At 36.4% G+C, this 24,940-nt stretch overlaps 2 protein-coding genes across 6 annotated transcripts; one reads left to right on the top strand and one right to left on the bottom strand.

Annotated features, from left to right (window-relative positions):
- The first annotated feature begins 987 nt into the window (after window positions 1-987).
- Window positions 988-12,832, top strand: LOC306885449 (epsilon-sarcoglycan-like). 5 transcript variants are annotated; one of them, XM_079441970.1, is made up of 13 exons: window positions 1,025-1,175; window positions 1,563-1,649; window positions 5,579-5,701; window positions 5,981-6,138; window positions 6,625-6,697; window positions 7,215-7,413; window positions 7,973-8,135; window positions 9,227-9,441; window positions 10,025-10,051; window positions 10,443-10,631; window positions 11,786-11,829; window positions 12,097-12,134; window positions 12,227-12,606. In XM_079441970.1, exons 1-13 carry the CDS (start codon window positions 1,139-1,141, stop codon window positions 12,275-12,277), a joined length of 1,404 nt encoding a protein of 467 aa, XP_079298096.1. In that variant the 5' UTR covers window positions 1,025-1,138; the 3' UTR covers window positions 12,278-12,606. The 5 variants fall into 5 exon arrangements, with proteins under 5 accessions (XP_079298094.1, XP_079298092.1, XP_079298093.1 ...); XM_079441966.1 differs by lacking the exon at window positions 1,563-1,649 and having other exon boundaries at window positions 1,001-1,175; XM_079441968.1 differs by lacking the exons at window positions 1,563-1,649; window positions 12,097-12,134 and having other exon boundaries at window positions 988-1,175; window positions 12,227-12,832.
- Window positions 12,684-24,902, bottom strand: LOC306885442 (N-acetylneuraminate (7)9-O-acetyltransferase-like). The gene is made up of 18 exons (XM_079441957.1): window positions 24,334-24,902; window positions 23,035-23,131; window positions 22,822-22,942; window positions 21,827-21,865; window positions 21,648-21,710; window positions 21,513-21,557; window positions 21,305-21,428; window positions 19,632-19,834; window positions 19,131-19,544; window positions 18,938-19,027; window positions 18,739-18,858; window positions 17,822-17,978; window positions 17,611-17,690; window positions 17,427-17,528; window positions 17,182-17,322; window positions 17,034-17,111; window positions 16,670-16,762; window positions 12,684-15,041 (listed from the first exon to the last, which is right to left on the bottom strand). The coding sequence occupies exons 1-18, from the start codon at window positions 24,641-24,643 to the stop codon at window positions 14,793-14,795; spliced, it is 2,526 nt and encodes an 841-aa protein (XP_079298083.1). The 5' UTR covers window positions 24,644-24,902; the 3' UTR covers window positions 12,684-14,792.
- Window positions 24,903-24,940: the final 38 nt, after the last annotated feature.

The following is a 24,940-nucleotide window of genomic DNA, read 5'->3' as shown; positions in this document are numbered from 1 at the left end:
ATCTCATTGTCATCTTTAGAGCTTATGGGGCATGATGGATGGGGGAGGGAGGAGCCTCCTGTGCATTATCCTTAGAGAGGGGTTGTGTTCGTACAGCACTGCATTTGCACTACATGCTAAAACCAAATAAATAAATAAATCGCATTTCAGTGGTCATGCTACTTTGTACATAAGTCACCAATTTTAAAATTGAAAGTAAAATTAAAGTGGTGAAAATATTGAGAAAATCGCCTTTAAAGTTGTCCAAATGAAGTCCTAGCAATGCATATTGCTAATAAAAAATTAAGTTTTGATATATTTACGGTAGGAAATTTGCATATTATTAAAATTGGCATATTATTATTGCTAATATTATTACTATCGTTACTGTAAAATTATATTTAATTCTATAAACTTTTTTTTTCCACTGAACATCTTTTTAATTACAAATAATGAACATTGAAATATAAATGAATGAATGAATGAATGAATGAATGAATAAAATTAAAGGGTAGAAATACAAACAACTAAACAAAGGACACCTCAAGATACGATGTAAGATAAGTATGGGAAATTTCAGCAAGACAACCTTCAAATCTAAGCAAAGTGTTAAGAAATTTAGAAGAAAAAAAAAGAAGTTAATTAAAAATTGCAAAAAAAAAATACTGAAAGAAATTACTACTGAAGAAGAAAGAAAGAAAAAGAAATAACTTAAATTGATAGGCCTGTATATCTAATGAAAACATTTTACAGAATACACATAAGTAGAAAACATGAGCAAAAGTTCTCATTTGGTAGCTAGTTTGATATATTATATAAATTTGTTGCATTTAGCATTTATAGGCTGCATCATAAACCAAAATAATAACATAATAATAATAAATACTTGCACAATTGGGTTTGCATTTTACAAAATAATGATTGTATGGTATATGGTACATATGTTTTCCATTCCGTCTTGACTGGGCCCCCCTGTAAATATAGCTTGTGATTTTTTCCAGCATCTGCGCCAGATGTTTTCAGTCAACCAGCGCCCATCAGCTTCAGTGAGTGGGAGGAATCCGAGCAGCGGAGGATGATGCTTATGGCTGTCACATCCCGAGGACCACCAGCGACACTTCAAATGTGTGATGTTAAGAGCTACTGCGTCGAATGAACGATGGTCTCGGTTGGCGTTTTCGTGGGGCTCGTAGTGGGTACGTATAAAGACATGAGACGACGACAGTGGGAGAAATACTCCCTCTCTTCCGTTGGATGATAGCTAACGTAAATTAGCCTGCTGGCTAACGGAATAGCTCTCGTTCTCGTTACATTATATGGATAAACTGACTGGCGGTTAATCGTTATTCAAAGCTGCAGAGACGGTATATCAACTGTACCACGTGAAAGAGACTTTAATAGGAGATTCCACTAATAATATATTATTTTATACATACTATAGCTAAATGCCAGCTACATTAATACACTTGGTTCTTTTGCATGAATAACGGGAATGTGTTGTAAGATTACGATGCCGTTTTTCTTAGTAAATGGCTTTATGACATTTTTTCCTTCTATTATTCCTGTTTTGTCCGTTGTAAAAGCCATAATAGTTGGTTCTGTCAGTGGCATAGACGGACAAACCCGGGCTTTAATCGACTCCAAACAGAGATCTGTGTTTCAGAGAGGCGGTGAGTGATTGCGAAGAATGGCTGTGTCTCAAACACTAGCATGCTGACTGCCTAGTAGCGGATTGTGATTCATCCCAGTGACTCGAATCTTTTGAATCGGTTCTGCAGGAGGTTATGCTACATAATTAATGTTTTCATTTTTGTTTACAGTAACAAATTAACAGGGAGACCCCAGAAAAAACTGTGACAACTGTGAATTGCTGAAGATATATAGCAATAATAATCAACAAAAGCACTTTAAAAAGGAGGGATGTACAGCATATGAGTCATGTGAACTAGAGTCATTCATTCTCTTAAAATATTCATTCAGCACATTGGTTCATTCATGAACTGCTTATACAGTAGCTTTGGGCATTATGGCATGCATAGCCAGATACCCAAAGCGGTGCATAGAAATGCTAGAAATGCTGACTAGGTTGGCAGCTCACTAGATTTTGAGACAAAGCCGATGTGTTTGAAGCGATCATAACACACGCACATTACTTTGCCGTGCAAAGCTTTTTGGGCTTAACACCTGCCAACCTGCTGAATCGCCAACCTATATAATTCACCTTCCTCTTGACTCTTTTGAAGTAGAAGGGGAAGAACTAGGCTACTTCTTTAACAAAACTACTTTTTGTGTATTATAACGTGCAGTAGCCCACTTATTCAACCTTTAATATATAACATGTTTTTTTAAATGCTTACAGTTTCACATAAACTTTTTGATTTGCATAATACATTTTGCATTTTATGTCCATTATAAATGAATGCATTGATTTTAAAACCATTATCCACTTCTTCAAATGTATTAAAATGAAAATCTGTGTTACCTGATAAATAGACGGCTTGAGAAAAGCATTCACTCGCTTCACCTTGAGTGTGTTCCCGGCTACAGCTTAGTCATGACAGGCTGATCCAGTTTTGTGCATAACATTGACTTCCAGGCGCAGTACTTTGAACAGTTTGACGTCTTCTCAGTCCTGCAATTAGTCTGCACTGTTTTTTTTTCTTCCCAATGAATCGTGAAGTGCATGAATTCCCCCTTGACCGGAAAAAAGAAGTCAGCACAGCGCTGATTCGACAGTTCAGTAGGACATCTCTGGCTATGTCATGGAAAGGGAGGGAGCGAAAGAAAAAGTGTGGCACATGATGAATATCTTGATTTGACCCACCTAAGGTCAGCCCATAAAATCATAAACCAGGATTAACCATTTCCACTGCAGGGCCCGTCTGTAATTTGTGCGTGTGTTTGCACATGTGCGTGTTCACTCTGTCATTACTAGTGTCACAAAGTTTGGCATTAACCATTAATGGTTTATCCATTAGCATATAGTGTTGTGCATCACCTTCAGTTTGCCTTGAGTTCACACAATATTCAAATCATTTTATAGACCCTGGGATGTGGTTTTGTTGCAGTTGGGTTTATATCAGGCTCTGGGCTAAGGTCGCCCCCAGGGTGACAGAATAAACCATCTGGCACTCCAATTATTCAAAGCATGCATCTGTGACCCCATGTGCACAAAACCACAGCCATCAACACCCCAGAAACAGATCAATACCTCTACCGTGGATAAAACCGTTAGTAATGACACAGCTGTTCAACAAGCCCCTACAGTGCATGAATGTTTGCCTTCAGTCTGGATTTCTGTAATCTCTGCGCATTAAAGTAGATCTTTGCATAGTTTTAAAGCCTGTTCACACCAAAATGAATGTACGGAGAAATCAAACAACACTGAACCCACAAGTACAGAAAGAGACGGGTTCAGGCTCTTCCTCTGGTATTTGCTGTTGTGTATCAAAATAGTCTGTTTTGAGCACAGTTTTGTCACAATTCTGCATAGGTGACCAGAAGTGAGTGAAGTCTTATTGGTTGGATGGTTTACTTCTCAGAGTGACGGGAAACAGAATAGGACACCTTTACATGAATAGTTGTGTTGGCCTGAACAGATGCATAAACAGCCATTCATTCAACTTAAAGTATAATTACGTAACTCGTTAAATTATGAATTATGCTTCCTTATAGTGTTTATTTGCATACACTCGCCACATTTCTTTAGTAATAAGTTAACTAAAGAATTTATTCAAATGAGGTAACACAAAAATGCCAAAAAAAAATCTGTATAATGCAGGTTGCATGACGCAGTTTCGCCTGAATCAGCTTTTTAAAATTGTAAAAGTGCGTTAGTCTGCGCCGCTTTTTTTAATATAGCCTGTACCCTGTTGTAATATCCCATTATAAATATAAATTGATCATTATTTGATCATTTGCTACATCAGTAATCGCTAGAAAATGTGCATAAACATTGCGTTTACAGCCAGCTCCCTTTGCACCAATAATATCATAACATTAATTGTGCTCACTTTTTTGAATAAGGCGAAATTTACAAGAACAAAATATAAAAAAATATTTTATTAATTTAAATACAAATGTAAATACAGTAATATGCATATAATAACAGCAATAATAATATTTAAATATTTTTACAAATATATTTTGATAAATAATACTAAAATATAAAATGCTAAAAGTCTTCACCGCTTGTCTTTATTTTATTTTGACCGTATTTTGTTCATTTAAACAAATGTAAATAATTTACATAAATGTAAATACAAATATTTATATTAAAATATATTGAAATATATTTATCCTTTGATACACATTATATACTCATATATTATGCATTATGCATGCTTGTGTGTGTGTGTGTGTGTGTGTGTGTGTGTGTGTGTGTGTGTGAGAGAGAATTTATGGGGTAAGCTGGTTTTAATCCACAGTTTTCTTTGTTGATGTATCAAAAGATTATTTTATCTTTATGTGTTCATATTTATGTCAGCTCTCTTTGTGTAATCCAGTTGTTGCTGTTTCTGACCTGCTTAATGTGTTTGAGCAACCTTCAGCCTCCATGTAAGCACATGCGCTGGCTTGAGTGATGTTCTAGAAGCAGTTTGTATCTGAAAGCTTGAAGAGATCTGGTGTTTCTGTAGTGCATCACTGCAGTAGATTTCTCCCAGTGTAGCACACTTCCCTTTGGAGATTTAAAACCAGCTTCCTCCCAGCTGACTTCAAGTGAGAAAAGAAAGAGACTGTAAAAGCATGCTGGCAACCATCTCTCCAGTATCTATTATGAACCACTGAGAGCTTTTCTTTTAAATAATGCTTGAACGGGGAGTATGTGTTGCACCAGAGAAAGGGGTTTAATGTGCATAGCGAGGGATGGGGGGATGGCGTGTGAGAGGGGTGTTGAGCGTTTGAGATAGTGATTCACTGTACTACCGTCTGATACCCAAGACACACTTACCCACTCGCTCACAAAACACATTCTCCCACACAGATGATTTTTAGAAGAAAGAAACACCCTGTTATATAAACGCATAAATATCAGAAATAAAAAAATAAATACAAGTTAAAATAGAGAGTTGACATTAAAAGTACTGGAAAAGGACAACAAATTATGAATGCAAAGATAATCACTGTTAAGCTTTTCTAAATGATATCCATAAATTATAACATTATTTGTTATGTCTGTCTATTATGAAACAACAAAATCTTATTTACATGTATATGATATTTATAGTCATATAATATTATATATAAATATACTTAATTATTGTATATTATTAGTAACAAGTAATAGTAACAAATAATTAGTAATAAATTATTAATAATAATACTTAATAAACATATTTTTCTTAAATACATGCATGTATGTGTATTTATATACATACTAAATATATAGTGCACACACATATTATGTAAATAAAAGACTTTTATTTTTGATGCCATTAATTGCAATTAATCGTTTGACAGCACTGGTGTGTATATATTTGATTGTTTTCTAATAGCTATTTTGTTTTGTCTGTGCAGATGTTTTACTGTTTACAGTAAAGTAATTTTATCTGCCGCATTACACTGCATTTAATTAATTTGTCATTTCTATCCGCACCAGTGGTCACCATCCTCTCTAAGTCGCACGCCGACCGCAATGTTTATCCTTCTGCTGGAGTGCTTTTCGTTCATGTGCTAGAGAGGGAATACTTTAAAGGAGAGTTCCCACCATATCCAAAAGCAGGTATATTTACTCCACTACTTACTACTTAATAATATGCCTATACAGAATAAAGGTTTCGCTATATTAATGTTTATGAAACACCTGATTACCTTGGAAACTACTTTGTAAAACACTGCACACCAAACATATTAATGTCAGTTTACATGTCTTCTAAGCCATCTTCTAAGGAAACATGGCACATGATAAATATAAAGTACATTTCTCTCCATAATATTTTTATTATTTGGCACAGGCTGTCATACCTTATTGCTTAAATAAAGAAATTATTCTTCATTTCAGGTGATTCAAGTAACGACCCAATCACATTTAACACCAACCTCAAAGGCTATCCAGACAGGCCTGGATGGCTGCGTTACATTCAGAGAACCCCTCATAGTGATGGCGTCCTCTATGGCTCACCAACTGCTGAACATGTGGGCAAGCCGACCATCATCGAGGTGTGTTATGTATAAACACACCTGATCTCGTACACTACCGTGTAAAAGTTTGGGGTCAGTAATGTTTTCTTGGAAAGAAATTAATACTTTTATTCAGCAAGGATGCATTAATTTGACAGTAAAGCCATTTATAATGTTGCCAAAAAATATTTCCAATAAATGCTTTTCAAAAACATTTAAAAAAAATCATACCGACCCAGCTTTTGGATAGTAGTGTATAGTTTTTATTTTCGTAGAAATAAATCTAATAATTTTTTGCTAGGAAAGTAGAAGGTGACAGGGCAAAGTTGAATTTGTATGCAAAACTATGCTTATCTTCTCTTTGTGTATTGTTCAGGCTTTAGATTCATGTAAGGATTTGGCTTTGTTTTCTTCTTTACCCTTGAGAAACTGTATGTGTTTGCATCTGGTTCTGACATCCTCTGCATGGCATGAATGTAAAGCTGCCCTGAGCCAGGCTTAAACTTTCCCTCTTGCGTGTTGCAGATTACCGCGTATAATAAACGCACTTTTGAAACTGCCAGGCACAACTTGGTCATAAACATCATGTCTACAGAAGGTGAGAGCCAAGAACAGTTTTGATTTCGCAAATCTTATTATAACATACAGCCATACGCTCAAAGAAAGACTCTGTTGTTTGACTGAAAACCTTAATATGGAGAATAATCCTAAAGTATGGAAAACATGTCATTTTAAGATTCATGACTCTACCCAGCCAGACGTTTTTTTTGTAATACTCTTATTAGTTGAGGATATTTTAAACAGGTAATAGTGTTATTTAATTTAACAGCTTATTTAGTGTATTCACCACATAATATGTAGCAAAATATTCGCTAAGGCAGATGTGCTTTATGTTTATATTAAATGCTATGGGATTCCTGATCTGTGTTTAGCTTTAAGATGAGCAACTGTTTCAGTGCAGATGTGACCTTACTGTGACGCAATCCCCCATCTGCCATAAAGAGACACTTCAACATGACAGCCTTATTATCCAACTGTTATGTAACCTAGTTTGGATTACTTCTAATTGCATACACAAGATATGTTCATGTCTTTCCTCTCTTGCTTTCTGGCAGAATTTCCTCTGCCTTATCAGGCTGAGTTCTTCATCAAGAACATGAACGTTGAGGAGATGTTGGCCAGTGAGGTGCTGGGAGATTTTCTCGGTGCGGTCAAGAACGTTTGGCAACCGGAGAGACTCAACGCCATCAACATCACTTCAGCATTGGACCGGGGCGGACGAGTGCCATTACCCATCAATGACCTGAAAGAGGGGTGAGATCTAAATATACACTGAAAAAATTTTTATTAGTGGCACAGAACTTTTGTTATAAATCAACAAATATGAAGTAGCAGTAGTGTATCTTCTGGCTAATCTTAATTATGCTAACAAGTGGTTTAGTAACTGTATAAATTGCAGTATTATTCAAATGAATTCATTCTTGAAAAAAAAGGGAGAACATTTTGTCCCAGAAGGCAGAAGAACAGTGTGTATTGGCCTGTGAATTTACGCAAGAGGCTGCCCTTCTCGGTTCACATTTCTTTAGAGGAATTCCCTCATACGTTGGCATAAGTTGTTCATCAAATATTCATGTCCTCTTTCAGAAGATAAAATGTTCCAGATAAAGCATTTTAGGAGCTCTCGGTTAGAGCAGAGAACACTCATATTGACAGACAGAAGATGTATATTGTCTATCTAGTGCTATTGTCGTCAAAGCCTTTATGCTGTATTTCTGCACAGCATGGTTATGTCAAGTGCTAATTCACTGTCAAACTCAGCTTAAAAATGTATAAACATCATGCAAAAAACCTGGAGCTTCTGTGATGTTTGCAGTGTGTATGTGATGGTGGGAGCAGACGTGCAGTTCTCATCGTGCCTTCGAGAGGTGGAGACCCCACAGAACCAGCTGCGCTGCAGTCAGGAGATGGAGCCCGTCATCAGCTGCGATAAGAAGTTCAGAGCTCAGTTTCACATCGATTGGTGCAAGATCTCTCTGGTGAGTGCCAGATCTCTGGCTCTGATCTGGAATGAGATCCACCATGAGAGGCCGCTGTTGTGTGCAAGTTAACGTGACATTTACGTTGTTTTTGTATGTACAGTATGCATGTTTATTTTTACAATTTTATTTAATTTTTCCATTATCTTAAAGCAGATATTATTCCAACTTTACTTGCAACCTAATCCAACAATAGCCGTCATTTGGTTTAAGAAACTGTTAGCAGACTTAATGAGAAAAGCAACATCATATCATTTAAATGAGCATTTAATAGAAGTCAGACTTTTTTTCATTATTGAATATGATTATTTTCACAATATTTAAAGCAGAAGTCTAATTATATTAATTATAATTTCATAAAAGTTGAGATAAAGCTAGAGATAAAGTAAATATAAGCTTAATATCAGACATCAAACCATAGTCAGCAAAATATTGGACATTTAAGAAATTAGTACTTTTTTCAGCACATTAAATTGGTCAAATTAGATATTAAAGACATTTATAATTTGAAATTCTATTTCAAATAAATGTTCTGTGGAACTTTCTACTCATCAAAGAATCCTGAAAAACGTATTATGGTTTCCACAAAAATATTAGCCGACACAGCTGTTTACAACATTGCTAATAATAAGATGGTCTTCTTAAGCAACAAATCAGCATATTAGATAATTGGTGAAGGGTCATGTGACACTAAAGACTTAAGTAATGGCTGCTGAAAATTCGGCTTTGGCATCACATGAATAAAATAATTATTAATTAATAATTCATTTAAAATTAATATATAATATATTAAAATTTAAAAGTAATTTTTTTATTTTAAGTTGTAAAAATGTCACAATATTACAGTTTTTTTTTATCAAATAAATGCAGCTGTGGTGAGTATAAGAGACTTCTGCTTTAAAAACATTAAAAAATCTTACCCACCCCAAACTTTTGAACTGTAGTGTACCTACAGTTAAATATATATATTAGAATTATATATATTTTAGAACACATTTGCACTCAAATTTAACAGAAAATGCAATATAGTTATTCTCTAACCATGTTACGTGTTTTTTTATGCTGAGCCCAGTTTGTCTTTGTTCTTGAAGGTGGACATCACTAAGGTTGTTCCTGTGCACAGAAACCGTCCAGACCCGGGCACAGGTGTGCTGCCGGACATCGGCGAGTACAACCCGCCTTCTGAGTCACTGAAAAGTAGAGACTATTTCGCTGACTTCCTGATCACCCTGGCGGTGCCCTCAGCTGTCGCCCTAGTCCTCTTCATCATCCTCGCCTACTCCATGTACTGCCGACGGGAAGGGGTGTAAGTTTGCTGTGCTACACCCTTGGTGAAAGCGAGACACAAAAGCAAGAGCAAATCTCCTCTTATATGTACTTAATACTTGTAATTAATGGCCATTGTTTAATGATCACAATTTAAACGATATATTACTTTTTGATCATAATAAATCATGTAGTGCCAGTACAGAATCTTTTAAAACAGTTAAGTGAAGATCTTGAGGGCTTTTCTAGAATGTCAAAGTCTGAAAGATGGGGTCGCAACCCTGCCAAAAAGCAGCTTACCATCTTCATCAAGCATCAGTTTTTTTCACCATTTAATCATTAACTGAAACACACTCAGTCCAAAGGTTCCATCTGTTGTATTTAGAGCCATTCCGGCAGATGTTTCCTCTTCATTATCAGCCAATCCCAGTGTGTTTCCTGATGATGTCACCCACCATTAGAGCTACCACCACAGCCTGAAGGAGACCCCTGCATCACCAGACTTCAGTTGATCCATTCACACCCCTCCATTCCCTTCCTGACTCTCCCTCCACTGGCTTTTGTGTGGTTGTCTTTAACTATTAATATTAGAATTTAATTCAGTCATTTTGTTTTGTTTCTAGGGAAAAAAGAAACATGCAAACACCAGAGTAAGTGTTCCCTCTCCTGTGGTCTTGGCTTATTCTTTCTCCTTTTCAGACCTTTTTTAATTTCCTTGGATAGGTTCCCCTTGTTTTTTTCTTTACTATGTTTTGTTATCTCAAATCCTTCATCATGGTGACATGTTCATTTCCATCTCATTCATACAATCGCCTCTGTGTCTCCATGGTGTCATCAATGGGCAGCTGCTTCAGTGACAGAGATATATGATTATTATAATTGTATGAGGTAGTGTGGCAAAAGACAAATATTCATCAAATAGCCCCTTGCAAAGTAGACAAATAACCCAACGTTATGCCTAGAACTTCAGATATTCTATATTATGCTTGTTATGCATGTGTTTGCTTTAAATCTTCATTTAGTTGCTTCTTCCATTCCCAGTATTCAGCTGGTTCACCACAGCTCCATTCAGAAGTCTACTAAGGAGCTTCGCAGCATGTCTAAGAACCGGGAGATTTCGTGGCCTCTCTCGACACTGCCGGTCTTCCATCCTGTGAGCGGGGAGGTGGTGCCGCCCATCCATCCCGACAATTACGAGACCACCAGCATGCCGCTCATGCAGACGCAGACGTGAGTCTGTTACTTTTGCTTTAATCAAGAGTTTCTGGGTGGAAAGTAAGGTATAATTTGAGTTTGGAAATGGTGGATCTGGTTTAAGAAGAGTTGAGAAAGTAGGTTACTTTAATCCAGTGTTCTTTAAAAACAAGCTTGAATCTCCCAGTGCCCTGGTATTAAATCACTGATGACTTGGAGAGATTAAAGCAGATCAAACATCACAACATATGAGTATTATCATCAGTACGACTGACCTAAAATGATGTGATGAGAAGAAAAAGCCTAAATGATTTTTTCGTACTTTTAAAGAATATTTTGATATTTTTCAAGTGTGTAATAGATCATTTTAATAATTCTATTATTTGATTCTATTAATAATCATTTTAAAACAGTCCTCGCAAAAGATGTTCGCACAAATGCAATCCAATAATTGACTGTAATTTTATATTAAAAAACAGAATCAAACAAAAATGTGAAAACGTTAAAAAAATAAAATTCTACTGACAAAAGACATTCATTTGTATCTTAATACAGTAACTATGTACATCCATTTCTCTGTCAGTAACTATATCAATTTAAAGTACTAGAGTGAACCCAAAATGAACGTTTTGTCATCATTTACTCACCCTCTTGTTGTTCCAAACCTGTATGAATTAAGTATTTTCTACGAAAGTAAATGGCTACCAGTAACTGTTACTGTAGGTTACCCACAGTCTTCAAAATAGCTTTTTTTGTGTTCAACAGAAGAAAGAAACTCATACAGGTTTGGAACACCTTGTGGGTGAGAAAATGATGATGGAATTTTTTCACGTTTGGGAAACGTTTACATCTCTTTAGGATGTAAGCTTATGTTCGATTACTTAAAAAGAACAGACTTAATCACAGATATTCATTCATGCACTGGTTGAGTTGGCTTGTATTGAGTATTTTTTCGATTCACTGATAAGAATCAACTCATTAGAGCCATTAGTTCAGGAGTCGGACACTGATCACGATGTTTCTTTTGCACTGTTGCAGAGTAAGTACATAAAACTTTTTTTGTTTTTTTTTATAGTTTATACAAGACCCTCACTATGCTATTTTTTCTTAATAAAATCACTTCTCCTTTCCTAAACCTAAAAGAGTGGTAGTGATGAGCATCTTGGCCAAATCTTTGTCTTTATTTACAGAAATCTTCAAAATCAGATCCAAATACCACAGCAGCAGCCCTCTGGTAAGTGAAGCATTGAAAACTGATGTCTAAGCTTTTCATCCCATTGATACAATCAGCACCAGATACCAGATAGCACAGAAATAGATTTAAACATTTTCCTAAATTATCCATAAAAACTGAGGGCTGTGGTCATTTTCCTCTCAGAGGAAAGTCAGTGTCTTTCATTGCTCTCTGGTGAACCCCAGTGTACACATAATGAACTACCATCAAACGGCTGTGAAATCTCTTCCTGTCTAACATGCTGTTCATTCATTCATGCTAACAAAGGAGATAATTATTGTATGTCGACTTTTCGGAGGCTAGAGGCAAGTATTACTCTTTGCAGCTGCGATAATGTGTGTTTTTTTTTAAAAAAGAACAACTATTTCACATTTCTAAAATGTTCCTCTCATTGTAGGTAAATGGTATTCCTGAGGAGAGAAAGGTGGCCGAAGCTCTAAACCTGTGATCACACGTGGCTTCACTTTTGTACCCGTTTAATCTTGCCAAATGTACATGTGTAGCTGTAGCTTCAAGCTCAATGCCTTTGTGTTCTCATGCACATGTCTAAAAGTGCAATATCTAAACATTATTCAGTGCTGGAACTAATGTTGAAATGGGCACACTAAAAGAATACTTTAAAATACTATCCAGATTAAACAGTTGTCAAATGTTCAATTTTTTAGTATGAACCACTAATGGAGGCACATTTACTGGGATCTGAACAAGTTGATATTGTCTGCTTTGTTCTTGTATGAGCAAATGTGTTTTGATAAATAAATTAATACACTTGCCACTAAATAACAACACTGGCATATGTTTGTTCTGGGGATGTGAGTGGAAGACATTTCAACAGAAATGAAGATGAATAAAATCACATTTTTGAGAAGGGGTTTATCGTCAACATTGATACAATATGATGAAGGCATTTCCAAATTAAATGATTTTCTCATTTCAACATAACTGTATACACAACTCATTTGAGGCCTTCGGGTTTCTTTAAATAAAACTTATAGCAAACTATACAAATAATTTGATTTATGAACATAGACAAGGAGTTTGAAAAAAAAAAAAAAAACAGTTACATGGATGTACCAGTTTATGGCACACTGTACAAATTTTGCTTTGCTTAAAAGAAAGCATGTTCACTGATGGAAAAAAGTATGAATATACCTTGCAGTTGCTTTTAAATTCACATATATTGAACTGCTATGAAAAACAGCTTTAAAAATGTGATAGTTTCATAGTAAATGCAATTTTTCTGCCAAAATGTCAGTAACTAGAATGGAGTACCACTATTGAAACACGCCTTTGTCTCTCAATGGCACATAAAGAAGGATCTATTTACAGCATTATCAGTAAACTGATAATTAAATTGAACAGTATTTATATAGATGCTATTTACACTCGGTGTGCAAATAGCATATTTCACCAAGTGCAAATAGCATATTTTTTTAGTGACAGATGCTATTTACACCAAGTGCAAATAGCGATGGATTCTATTTACACTATGTTAAAATAGCAAGATTTTCTGCTATTTATACTACTTATTGCAAATAGTGGCAATTATCTGCACCTCAGTATTGTAGTACATAATAAAACAGTACGCAATAATAACATACTGAGTGTAAATTATAATTTTAATTCAAATTTATTCAATGGATGCCACCTTATTGGGACAATAAAGCCCTCCCTACACCTACCCGATACTTTATTTTCAACTTTTTGATTATTTCCTTCATTTTTATTGAAAATAAATGCCTTTCTGATGCGATATGAGATTTGAAAAGGGAGAAAAAAATGTTTGGCAAAAGGTGGGCTCGAACTCGCGTCAAAAAGCATGCGCCTTACCATCTACGCCACTGAAACTAATGTTGAACTAGCTTCTTGTCTTAATGTTGACTAATGCAATCACACGTTAGTGGGCGGAATAAGTGTAAATAGCCTTTGCCAACAAGATGGGCTATTTGCACTTAGTGTAAATAGACACTCCGTTTTTTTAAATGAAGTTGAACATGAACATCAGGTTGCATTTCAAACAGTCTGAGAGGATATGAAGACATACATTAAACAATACATTATGAGGTCACTGATCATAGACAAAGCTGGCTCTAACATTAAGCTGTATTTTTATGAACTGAGTAAACCCATGTGGTAAGAAAACCGAACGATAACTGGCTCAAATGACTCAAAGTCTGCAGGGTAAAGAGGGCATTGTGTTATGATCAAAGCGAATGACTTTTGTCTTGATTGTTCAAGTTTATCTTTTACATCAAAAGCTGTTCCTCCAGCATCCACCCAAAATTAACTGAGCAAACAATTGACTACTGGAAAACATTCTGATGGAAGCAGCACATGCTTATGGATTCCATTAGTAGTGTGAACAAATTCACGGCCATTGAGTTTATGACGGCACATAAATGGATGTTTACGTTTCGATAATCCAAAGGTTTCATTTTCACAAGAGGTTGCTGGTGTGATATGAATGTAAATTATGGTTTGTATGAAAACATTTAGTGCACAAGCCAATGTAGTTCTGTCAAATTTACAAGGTGAGAGGCAGGAATGTATTACTCCTTCACATTTTGCAGTCATGGGCATCCTGTACAAAAACAGAACTGGGAGACAATGAGGACACAAACACATACCCCTGTATAAAATATAAACATAAATTATTAAATACTGTCCATAAAACACATCTCAGAGCTATGAGAGAGGACAGAGCACAGGTGTACGTGTTATTTGTCTACTGCAAACATCCTGCTTTAAGAATCCTTGTTTGATTTGAATTGCTTCTGCTCCAAGGTCCTTGGCTTCAGTTCCAGCTTGAGTTTTGTATACAGACCCATGCCGTAAGAATTTCCTGGATCAAATCCTAGGGAAAAAATTGTCTAGGGTGGTCAAGTTTCTTTATTTTATACAGACAGCTCCATTAGGATCCTCAGCGGACAAGGTGTGCTACTGTCTCTGATTGCCCTGGATTATTAATTCTGGGACAGTATCAGTACCAGCATTAGAAAGACTCCTGCTCCCAGCAGTCTCCTCAGTAGAGGCCCGCTCTCTTTAGGAATGGTCAACTGGGCCAAGTCATTGGTGATCTGAGAAATCTCATGAGCTACACAGACAAAGATGAATGTGCTGACGATAATGTTTAAAGTGGGGTTTCCAGGAATGAGGACCAGGATGCCCTTGGTGTCCGCTGCCAGCCAAATATGATACTGGCATATGAAGAGCTGGTGGAGAAAAAAAGGAAGCATGTTAGAATGGTTTCAAAACGGTGGAAGTTTATTTCCAGAATTTTTTTAAACATGTATTTGCATTGGACTAATATTACTTATATTACTGTAAATACACGTCCCTTTTGTTCTATTTCTGTGTTTTCTTTTGTTGTGGGAGGTGTTTGTGTGTTTCTGTCCATGAAGAAGACCAATGGGTTCCTGCAGTCTTATTGATGTCATGCCATGCCCAGTCAGCTGCCTCCTAGCTGTCTATAAAAGCCTCCTTCATTACTTCCTGCATCAGCCTAGTGCTCATTCGCTGTGTTTACTCTGCTCGACGTTGCTAGTTAGTTACAGACCATGTTAGTAATACTGAGAGTATCACTGTGTGTTCATTTGAGTGTTTGCCTGTGCGAGACTGTTTGTTTGTTTGTTAGTTTGCTTAGCCAAATTTGTAATACCGACTACCACACGTTTATTGATTCAGGATTGCCCGTTTGGACCTATTAGCGCAATGTTGTAAATAATTGTACATAATATTTTGAAGAGGAAGGGAGACACCTTTTTTGTTGGAACCTTTGAATGTTTTTTGGATAGGGAGGTAGGGAAATAATAGGGATCTAGAGCAGAGGGCCTCAACCACCAGGTCGCAACCCACTACCGGGCTGTGGAAGAATTCCTACTGGGTCACGAGAACGTTCTGGGGAAAATGTGTATAGATATGACGCTCTGTTATTTATTGTGCGTAAATAATTTTTTATAATTATTCAGTATTTTCGTTGTATGCGATTGATAGAGTAGCAATTTGACGATTTCATGTTAAATTAGTAAATAAAAGATTGATCTGATCTGTCATGGCTAGGGCTTTAAACGGATCGCAGTTGATCTGTGACCAGGTCCAGACTCCACCGTTTGGCATGAGATTCACAGATTAATTTGCCAATTTACACGTTCAAGCTATAAAGAAGAAGAAGAAACGAAACAGAACTCAATTCGTTACTTGCGCGCTGTTTTTGGACGCACAAGAATAAAGACGTGTTTCAGACAGCGTGGCATACTGATTTGATTTCTCTTTCATGTATCCCTGCATTTAAGATACATATGCATGGGGGGTTGTGGTTACGTCGCAATACCGGAAATATTTCTGTTAAACCATGAAGGCGAGCCAATGGATATCACAAAAGCAACTTTGCACAATAGTTATGCCGGTGAACGTCTTAACTTCAGTCATACAGAAAGTGAAAGTAAAAAAACTGATGGAGTTTTTTAACGCTGCATTAAAAGCGCATATTCTCTCAGAGACAAATCTACTTCAACATGTGCTGATAACACGGTTTTAAAGACCCCATCCACAACCCCCTAAATTCCCCCAATTGTATTGTAAAACTATTGTGCTCACTAAAACATTGCTTATTCGCTTTTCAAAAAGAATTTTTGTTTACATAACATGGGTGTAACATGAAATTGGGGGCTCGTCCGGGATCTCTCACACCGAAGCGAGAATCATACCCCTAATCTTAATCAAAGAGGGATGAGTTGGAAATTTCAATCCTAATAGACAGTACACTAAAAATATCCATAAACATGACATTTGCAATAAAGCTTTTAAAAGTTTGTTTGCAGTAAAGCTTGTACTGTCTCACCTCTAGGGAGATCTTTCCAAACCATGCAAAGAACGAGCTGTACAAAGAGCGAGCATAACCAGGAATATTCCGGATCAAAATGAAAGCCAGAATCTGTGGGCAGAAAAAGCACAGTGATAAAGTCAGCAGTCTCATAGGCACAACAGAACGAAACAAAAAGCCCATTGAAAGGGATCCATTATTTTAGGTTACAAATGTTCTTTCTGGTCCCACAAAAGAATCAGCTGTGATAAAGGTTAGTGTGGTTATGAAGTCATATTTATTATTATTATTTCATTTTTTAATGTTTTGGTTAAATCATCCATAGTTAAAAGTGTGCAAGAGAACATTATAATATAGAGCACATAGTAGAATGGTTACTTGCCTGGACGACTGAAATGTATGGATGCATCTCATTACACTCAGACTTGTTTTTGCACCCACTGGCCCAAATGGAGTATGTCTGGGAACAAAAGAATCAATTGTAAAGAAGTCAGATTGCTATTTTCAGAGAGAAATAGAAGAAGTCTTACCATAAAAGACACCACAGAGACAAAGAGCAGACAGTTGGAAATGTTGTTGGAGAAGAGAGGCTCTCCTTTGCCTTCAGACAGCAGCTGACATTTCTGCAGCAGCAGGTACACGAAGGCAAAGAGCATCCCATTGATCACAGCCTAGCATCCAAAAGAGCAGAAATCTGTTAGGCCTACGTCACAATGTGAAACTGGCAAATGTTTTACAGTTCTTATTAATTCAAAAGAAAGGATGTTTTACATACAAATCGATCTAGTTTCCATCTGAACCACCACTCATGGATGCTACCTTGCAGCTCAAAGAGCTTTGAAACAGGCCACAAAGAAAAAAGAGCCTCAAATAGTTCCTGCAACAAATGTGAAAGATTAAAATGCATGTATTTATATCAAAACTAGTCTTAACAGTCCTACTGTAAGAGAGAAACTCACCTGTGAGTATGCAAAAAAGCAGATGAAAAGAAGCAAACCCAGAAGTTTCAACAATTGTGCCAGATTCCAGAATGCACTACCTGTACATAATTAAAATGGAAAATTATGTTTCAAGGCTTGATTTATTATATATGTTTAAAAAGTTATTTTAGGATTTTTTCTGTGTCTATTAAATGATTAACAGCAAATACTGTTGTATGACTTCAATTACCATTGGCTTGCTTCTGAAGAATCTGTGGCCACAATGCCATTGTAGCATAAATAACTGCAAACCAAAAGGTGACAAGAGGCACAAAGTAATAAAACTGATAAGGCCTGTCCATAACCAGACACAGCACCACCACAAGGAAGTTAAGCCTGAAGAGAACCTAAAAGACAGACAGAGAGGGCACATTATTTCTATCATACTGTGCAGTTATGCATTATTATTATAAAGCATTGTCCTCTAAATGTTGCCATACTTGACATTATTAATATTTACATTGATAAGCAATTTGGTACTTTGTAACAACAATTTTCGAAATTGCACAATAAAAGAAAGTCAGCAAAACTATTATCTAGTGAAAACTATCACTAGACTAATCTAGCAATAATCCATATGGAAAAAAAATAAATGACAGTTCATAATTATTAAAAATAAGTCTCAAGTAACTATTATTATAGTTAATATTTTTTGAATAAATGTAAAAAAAAATATATATATTTTTAAATAGTTAATATTTTATCACACCATTTTTCATAATACTGTATAATATCAATAAATTATGTCATATTGTGAGTTTGACTTTAATAAATATAATAATAATATACTGTTTGGAAGTTCAGGGTCAATAGAATTGTTTTTATATTTTTGTAAGAAATCTCTTATGCTTAGCAAAGCTGCATTATTTATTTAAAAACATTTATGCACATTCACTGAATAAAAGTAGAAATTTCTTTTGAAATTATTAAATTAAGTATAACTTTTTTTTGAAACGTCAAATGAAATATAAACATGTTTACATTGGTCAAAAAAAAAAAAAAAAAAAACAGACAGAGGACTTTGCCTTCTCATTGTAGAAGAAGACCATGTGTCAGTCACTGCTTGCATATGGAAACGCAAGATAAGCAGAGCCTGGCAACAAGTACCTGACACACTCTGTAAAGTCCAAAGTCTCCCTTCAGCCAGAAGAAAGAGAAGTGTCCATATCCTGTTTGGAAGAGATACGCAGCTACCAGGACACGGACATGCATGTACACAGGTATAAACTGAGAAAACAAAGGAGAGTTGCAGTCACTAGTAATACCAGAGTAAAGCAAAGTAATCCAATGCTATTAATAACCGTACAGTGCTAGCTCCAGAAAAGTGGTAAATAAGGATAACCAGCTGCATCCAGCCCTTCCATTCATCCGTTTGCTCTCTGTTCAGGAGTTTCGTCTGGAAAGAGAAATGAAAATTGTACAAGAATATCAATATGAACATCTAAACAGCATTTCAGTTCTCTTTCAGACTAGAACAGTTTCCCAAGAGCCTGCGCTACCTCTTTGTTGTTCTCACTGTAGAAGATGCCCAGAACGAAGATGTAGATGAGAGGGATGAAAAAGGTAGAATGTGTATAGAATTTCTGTTCCTTCATAAAAATGTCTGCCCTGTCACACAGGTAGAAGTACAGCATGATAAGGCTCATTTTGCAGATGGCCAGTAAAGGTCCCTTTGGATTGAGTTGACCCAAAACAACAGGGGGTTTCTTCTCCTCTCCGCTCTCCACATCAGGAACATGTCTACTCTTACGATGTCTACTATAGCCCAGGATGAGGAAGATGATGATGGACAGCAGGAAGAAACCAGCAGCTATCTTCTGAAGGGCGCTTAGGGGAGGAGCACTCTGACAGCAAGAGCCGTCAATGGGCTTCAGGATCTTGTTGCACATGGAGTTCATGAGAACCATGGCGCCCTGAGAAGTGGGTAAATGTTAGTCATAAAAGTAAAAAGAATAAAACTGAATTATTAATTGCAAAACTAGTCTCAACCAGAGGCTTACAACATCTCTTGTGCTCTCAGGAAGGTGCAAGCCATCCACAGACTGGGAAATGGTCTCCATAGCAGCTTGTCGAGAGGCCTCTAAGAACTTGACCTTCTTTTTGCTGGTATTCAGAATACTAACCACTGCCTCGTTGTACAGATTTATCTGCCCATTTGTGATCATCTTTCGACTGTCACTTAGCACATCCTCATATACAGGATCTATACAAACAGGCAAGACAAAAACATGAGACAAAAATGTAAAGTTAGGGCTGTGCGATATGGTACGATAGAAATGTCTCCACGATCTGCTTTTGAAGAAATATCGTAGTATCTAGAGGTCTTCACGGACGACCCGAGACCCGAGGACCCGGGACCCGACCCGACTATTTAACATTGTGTGCAATACCCGAGTTGATCACTGCGGTCAGGCCAGCCTCCAATTTGAAAAACACGGTCATTCTAGCAGCCACGTTATTTTGTGGTGCGCGCATATACTAGGCGTTGCGGTAATAGCGTGTAAAAACTCAGATCAAAGGAAAAGCGATATCTGCCATTCATTTAAGACAGCTTCTCTGTCAATAATGAATAAATAAATGAATGAACGAACGAATAAATAAATACATTTTAAATAATACAAATGTTTAAAAAAACGGTCTGATAAAATGAAAATGACTTCAAATGTTGAGTAATATTAAATGTAGAATTTCCAAATAATATGAAAATAACTGATGAGAAATAACAAAATAAAAGCCTTTCATGAACTTGCATATAACCATATTTATCTGTAAATTCACATAGTTATAAAAAGAAAACTCCCTGTTTCCACAAAAAAGTTTCACTTTTGATTAACAGTACACCACTCCAGAATGTCATTTGCCCAATGTCAGGACGGTCTGATTTTCTATTACAAAATAAAAGCTCTCCAAAATCTCATATGACCAGTTTTGTCTTTGATTTTAGGTAGCTCTAAAAAGGAAACTCCCTGTTTCTACAGAACAATTTCAATTCAGATTAATAGTCCACTACCCCAGGGTGTCCCCCAACCAGTTTCAAGACGATCTGATGTTGCATTACAAAAATAAAGCCCTACAAAATCTCATATATGAGCAGTTTTGTCTTTGATTTTAGGTAGCTCTAACAAGGCAACTCCCTGTTTCCACAGACCAGTATCAATTCAGATTAATAGTCCACTAACCCAGCGTGTCACTCAAACAGTTTCAAGATGATCTGATGTTGCATTACAAAATTAAAGCCCTGCTAAAAAGTGTTTTCTTTTTATATTTGTTCATTCAATTTCTTGAATGCTCCTGCTAAATAAGCCTATTGTACCTGAAAATTAAACATTGTTTGTTTTATTTGTATATTATGTGTATTTGTAATGTGTATCTTTGTTCTTATTTTTTAATAACAAAGATAAAATAATGACAAAGATTGGTCCACTTTAGGCCCACTTTGGCCTAAATATCCACCATTCTTTTTTATATTTTGTTACCTTGAAATGATTTGTCTTTATAACAGGGAAATTAGTTTGGCTGTACTGCTCAGACAAAATAGTAAAACCAACATGACAAAGAATCGCAATAAAATCGTGATATTTCTAAAATAAAAACCGTGATATGATATTTTTGCCATATCGCCCACCCCTAATGTAAAGCCATCATTCCAGAGGTTCTGAATTTCAAAACTCACCTTGTAGAACCCAATAGACTTCACTGTCCTCTGCTAGTTTTTCCAGTGTGTCTGATATGGCCGTGAGGTTCGCTTTGTACTGAAAGAGAGCCTCACTCTTGCCGTTGTGCAACTTAATGGACCACTGTTGGAAACCACAAACATCAGACATTAGAAAGATTTTCAAAAACAGCACCTGAATGCATAATGACTGCAAACAGGAACTCACTGTAGCAGCACCGATGATGATGACATGTGGTTTTGAAGCAGATCCCTAGAATTATTGAGAAATGAGACCAGATTCTTAAGCCTGTGATTTAATGACTTTTCTGCTTTCTTTCCAGTACAATTTAATTGTTTTTACCTCCGTCCATAACATCAACTGCTCCTTTAAGGAATTGTTCACTTCAGCATACCACAGGAAGTCCTAAAATGTAAACATATTCTGAGTTGTTATATAACAATTAATAACTGTGAAGGATCATGGCTCAAATAAAAGGAAATTCTCTACTGTACAGGACACAACTAATTAATAATACTTACCACAGTGGAATCACCATCTACAAAAGGGATGTTTTCATGCTGGTGGAACAATTGAGAAGAGCAAGAAATAAAAACATATAATTAACTTTACACAAAATAAATTATATCTTTATAAAATCTATTGTTCTTTTTAATTTTGCCTCGGTCACTTATTTTCTCATCTGAGAAGCCATTTCACCTGGATATGTGTCACAACAGGGGAAAAAGACAACTGCAACTTCTTTTTCATGCCAACTTTAAAACATATTATTTTAAACTAACACAAACTTTAAAATAAAATGTGTTTTCATAAAATAACATTCAACCCAGTGTAGAGAAATCACAGCTCAAGAGGTACAATATGATGTTTGTGACTGTGTTTGAGAGACATGGTGACAATAAAGGACATTTTAAATTGCCATGCTGAAATCATATCTGTGGAGGGTGACATGCAATTTCGGTCTATGAAAATCAGTGTGGACCCATTTTAAGCATTGAAAAATTAAAGTTGGCATGTTAAAGCAGAAATAGTGACTACCTTTCCTTCACTATTTTGATTTACATACAAGTGAAACAGCTATCGAAAGAGAAAAAAACAACTAGCGTGGGACTTGACTTTGTTCATGTGGAATTCATCAGATTGTAGAAAAAGGACTTAAAGTCACATAATGAATGAGAAGTGGTTTTCATGTTTTATAAATACATAAAAAAGGTCTGCCACACACACAAAAATTCCTGTGCTCAGGTTAGTGTCTATGAACAACTGCTTTTGTTCAGGGGGCATATTTTGAAATACCAGCAGTAACATTCTGATAAACAGGAACAATTACACCCTTTCCTTTTTAATTTAACTGCATCCTTTAATGGTACATTTATTAAAGTTGCAATTTGCTTTGGGGCCATCCTACATTGAACAAAATACAACTTTGAAGTAAAGACTTTGAAGTAATGTGGTCTGAAACACATTATATCAGTTAACCAAAAAAGGCTTACTGAAATGAATAGCAACAACAAACCTTGTTCCCAACTTCTTTCACCTCAGGCTTCATCATTTTGATGAAAGAATAGAAGAGCTGACGTATTCTAGAGTCTCCTACAAATGCTATTCTCTTCTCTCTGAGGCAAAAATTTGCTTCACTGAAAGACAATAAAAAGGACTGTAAATTCCAGCCCACATTTCTATCCCACATGCGTCACTGAGGCACATTCACAATCACAACATGACTTACGGGCTTTTGTACTTGTGTAGCATGCAGCCATAGGGCTGCCATACATTGTCCCCTAAAAAACGTCCACTGGATAAAAGCCAGTCACATGTGTCATTGCCTGAAAGAAACAATGCATAATTATAGTGAATAAACCAAATTCAAGACTAATATAATCATGGTAGGGGTTAGTAAGATTTTTTTTTTTTTTTAAGTATTATTATTCTGTTATTAAGCAAGGGTGCAGTAAAGACTTTTACACTGTTAAATAAAATTTCTATTCCAAATAAATGTTGTTCCGTTTTATTCACCAAAAAATTATGAAAAAGAATGCATCACATTTTCCATAAAATATTAAACAGCGCAATTATCTCTGATTATATAAATGAGCACCAAATCAGCATTACAAGGTTTATGTGAATACAGCAAAACCACAATAGCCAAAATATGTCCATCTGATAAGTGTACAACATAAACGAAGATTTAAAAATGTAGAAGTGTATAAAGGCTTTTCCGTTTCAATATTTTGTTCCTCCATGAGCCTCTCATACAGCTTCTTCGCCAGCATGGGAAGGAGAATAGAATGTTTGCTGACATTACATATTTAGACCATATCTATACATTTCAAATCATTTTCAGCATAGCAAGTAAATTATGTAAACTAAAATATTCAGTTTTAAGTGGGCTTATCACTGATTATAAAAGGAGATATGTTCATTGCGCAATCCTAATAGTATTAAGGACAATATCACCTGAACATGCCTAAACATCAAGATATGACCAATAACAATATTATGCTTCAATTTCAGGCAACGCAAGCAGGACTAGATGAATGTTACATGTAAGTTAATAGACCTTAAATATACTACATGCGTTTGGCTGGATTTCAAAATGTAGTTAAGTACTTAACTTAGCCTATCTATTTTGGGGCAACAGACACGCCTATAATAATGCCCCTCCAAAATACTACCTGGCACCTGTTTTTAAGATACGGCCTACTGGGCGCTATGCGTCAAAGAATGAAGTCTAACTGAACTGGAAATACAACCCTGATAACACTGGGTTTAGATTTGATCTGTTATTGATTAGCTAAAAAATTTTAACAGGTAAATGCTGTGCTTAGTGATAAAATTACGCCAAATAGACTTCCGTTTTAACAAAGCGGTCACAGTTTACTAGTGTTTTCACGAGCAAAGCTGCAGCTGTTATCTAGCGGTGACAGACACGCGCACACGCTCCCTGAAAACATTGAGTGACAGCATTAGCATAGACGCTAACGCAAACACGCAGGTCTTTCTCACAAACCGCCACACAAACACTCACCTCCATAATGTCGAAAAGCCGTGTGAAACACCGTGAGAAGCACGACAGCGGCGACAGACAGCAATTTAGCATTTTTGATGCTGAAATATTGATTTATTTCCCGTTTGCCTAGGCTATAGGCCAGGACCGCCATCTTGGCTCCTCCATGACAACACGCAGACAGACGATCTGCGGCAAAGCTGACTGAGTCGGATCCGAGCGGCGCGTGCTCGCATTCCGCGTGCGCTTCAGTTTCAGCGGTGGTCTTGAGCAGAGCAGGCTGGTTGGAGTTCGGTTGCGCTCCTTCTGCTGCGGTTGCCTCAACTATCATATCTACATCAGGTTTTACTGTCCCCTGATTGCTTTCTTCTGCCTTCCAACGCTTTAAAGAAATCTCACCGACTTTCCCAAACTACTCCTTAAGTTTTGTTCTGTCTTTTTTTTCACTGTCCTACCCACTTGTCAAACTGGAGGAAACCAAAACTTGTTTCCCTCTATTTCCTGAACCGCCTCAAATAATATAATTTGTTTGTTCAAAACACACAGCCGTTTAAATGCTTTGCTGAATTAGACATGCCTTCCTCAACAATGAACATTAGCCTATGCTTCACTTGGTATCTTGCACGTC

This window comes from Barbus barbus (assembly GCF_936440315.1).
Source record: "Barbus barbus genome assembly, chromosome: 19".
Classification (NCBI taxonomy): Eukaryota; Metazoa; Chordata; class Actinopteri; order Cypriniformes; family Cyprinidae; genus Barbus; species Barbus barbus.
This window is presented reverse-complemented; position numbering and strand designations above follow the sequence as displayed.

Coding starts and splice junctions, on each gene's coding strand:
- LOC306885449 (XM_079441970.1), top strand. CDS start 1,139: ATGGTCTCGGTTGGCGTTTTCGTGGGGCTCGTAGTGG. Junction 1,650..5,578: donor ATCTGTGTTTCAGAGAGGCG/GTGAGTGATTGC, acceptor TATCCGCACCAG/TGGTCACCATCCTCTCTAAG. Junction 7,414..7,972: donor ATCAATGACCTGAAAGAGGG/GTGAGATCTAAA, acceptor TGATGTTTGCAG/TGTGTATGTGATGGTGGGAG.
- LOC306885442 (XM_079441957.1), bottom strand. CDS start 24,643: ATGATAGTTGAGGCAACCGCAGCAGAAGGAGCGCAACCGAACTCCAAC. Junction 18,859..18,937: donor ACTTTTCTGGAGCTAGCACT/GTACGGTTATTA, acceptor TTGTTTTCTCAG/TTTATACCTGTGTACATGCA. Junction 15,042..16,669: donor TTGGAAAGATCTCCCTAGAG/GTGAGACAGTAC, acceptor TTTCTCCACCAG/CTCTTCATATGCCAGTATCA.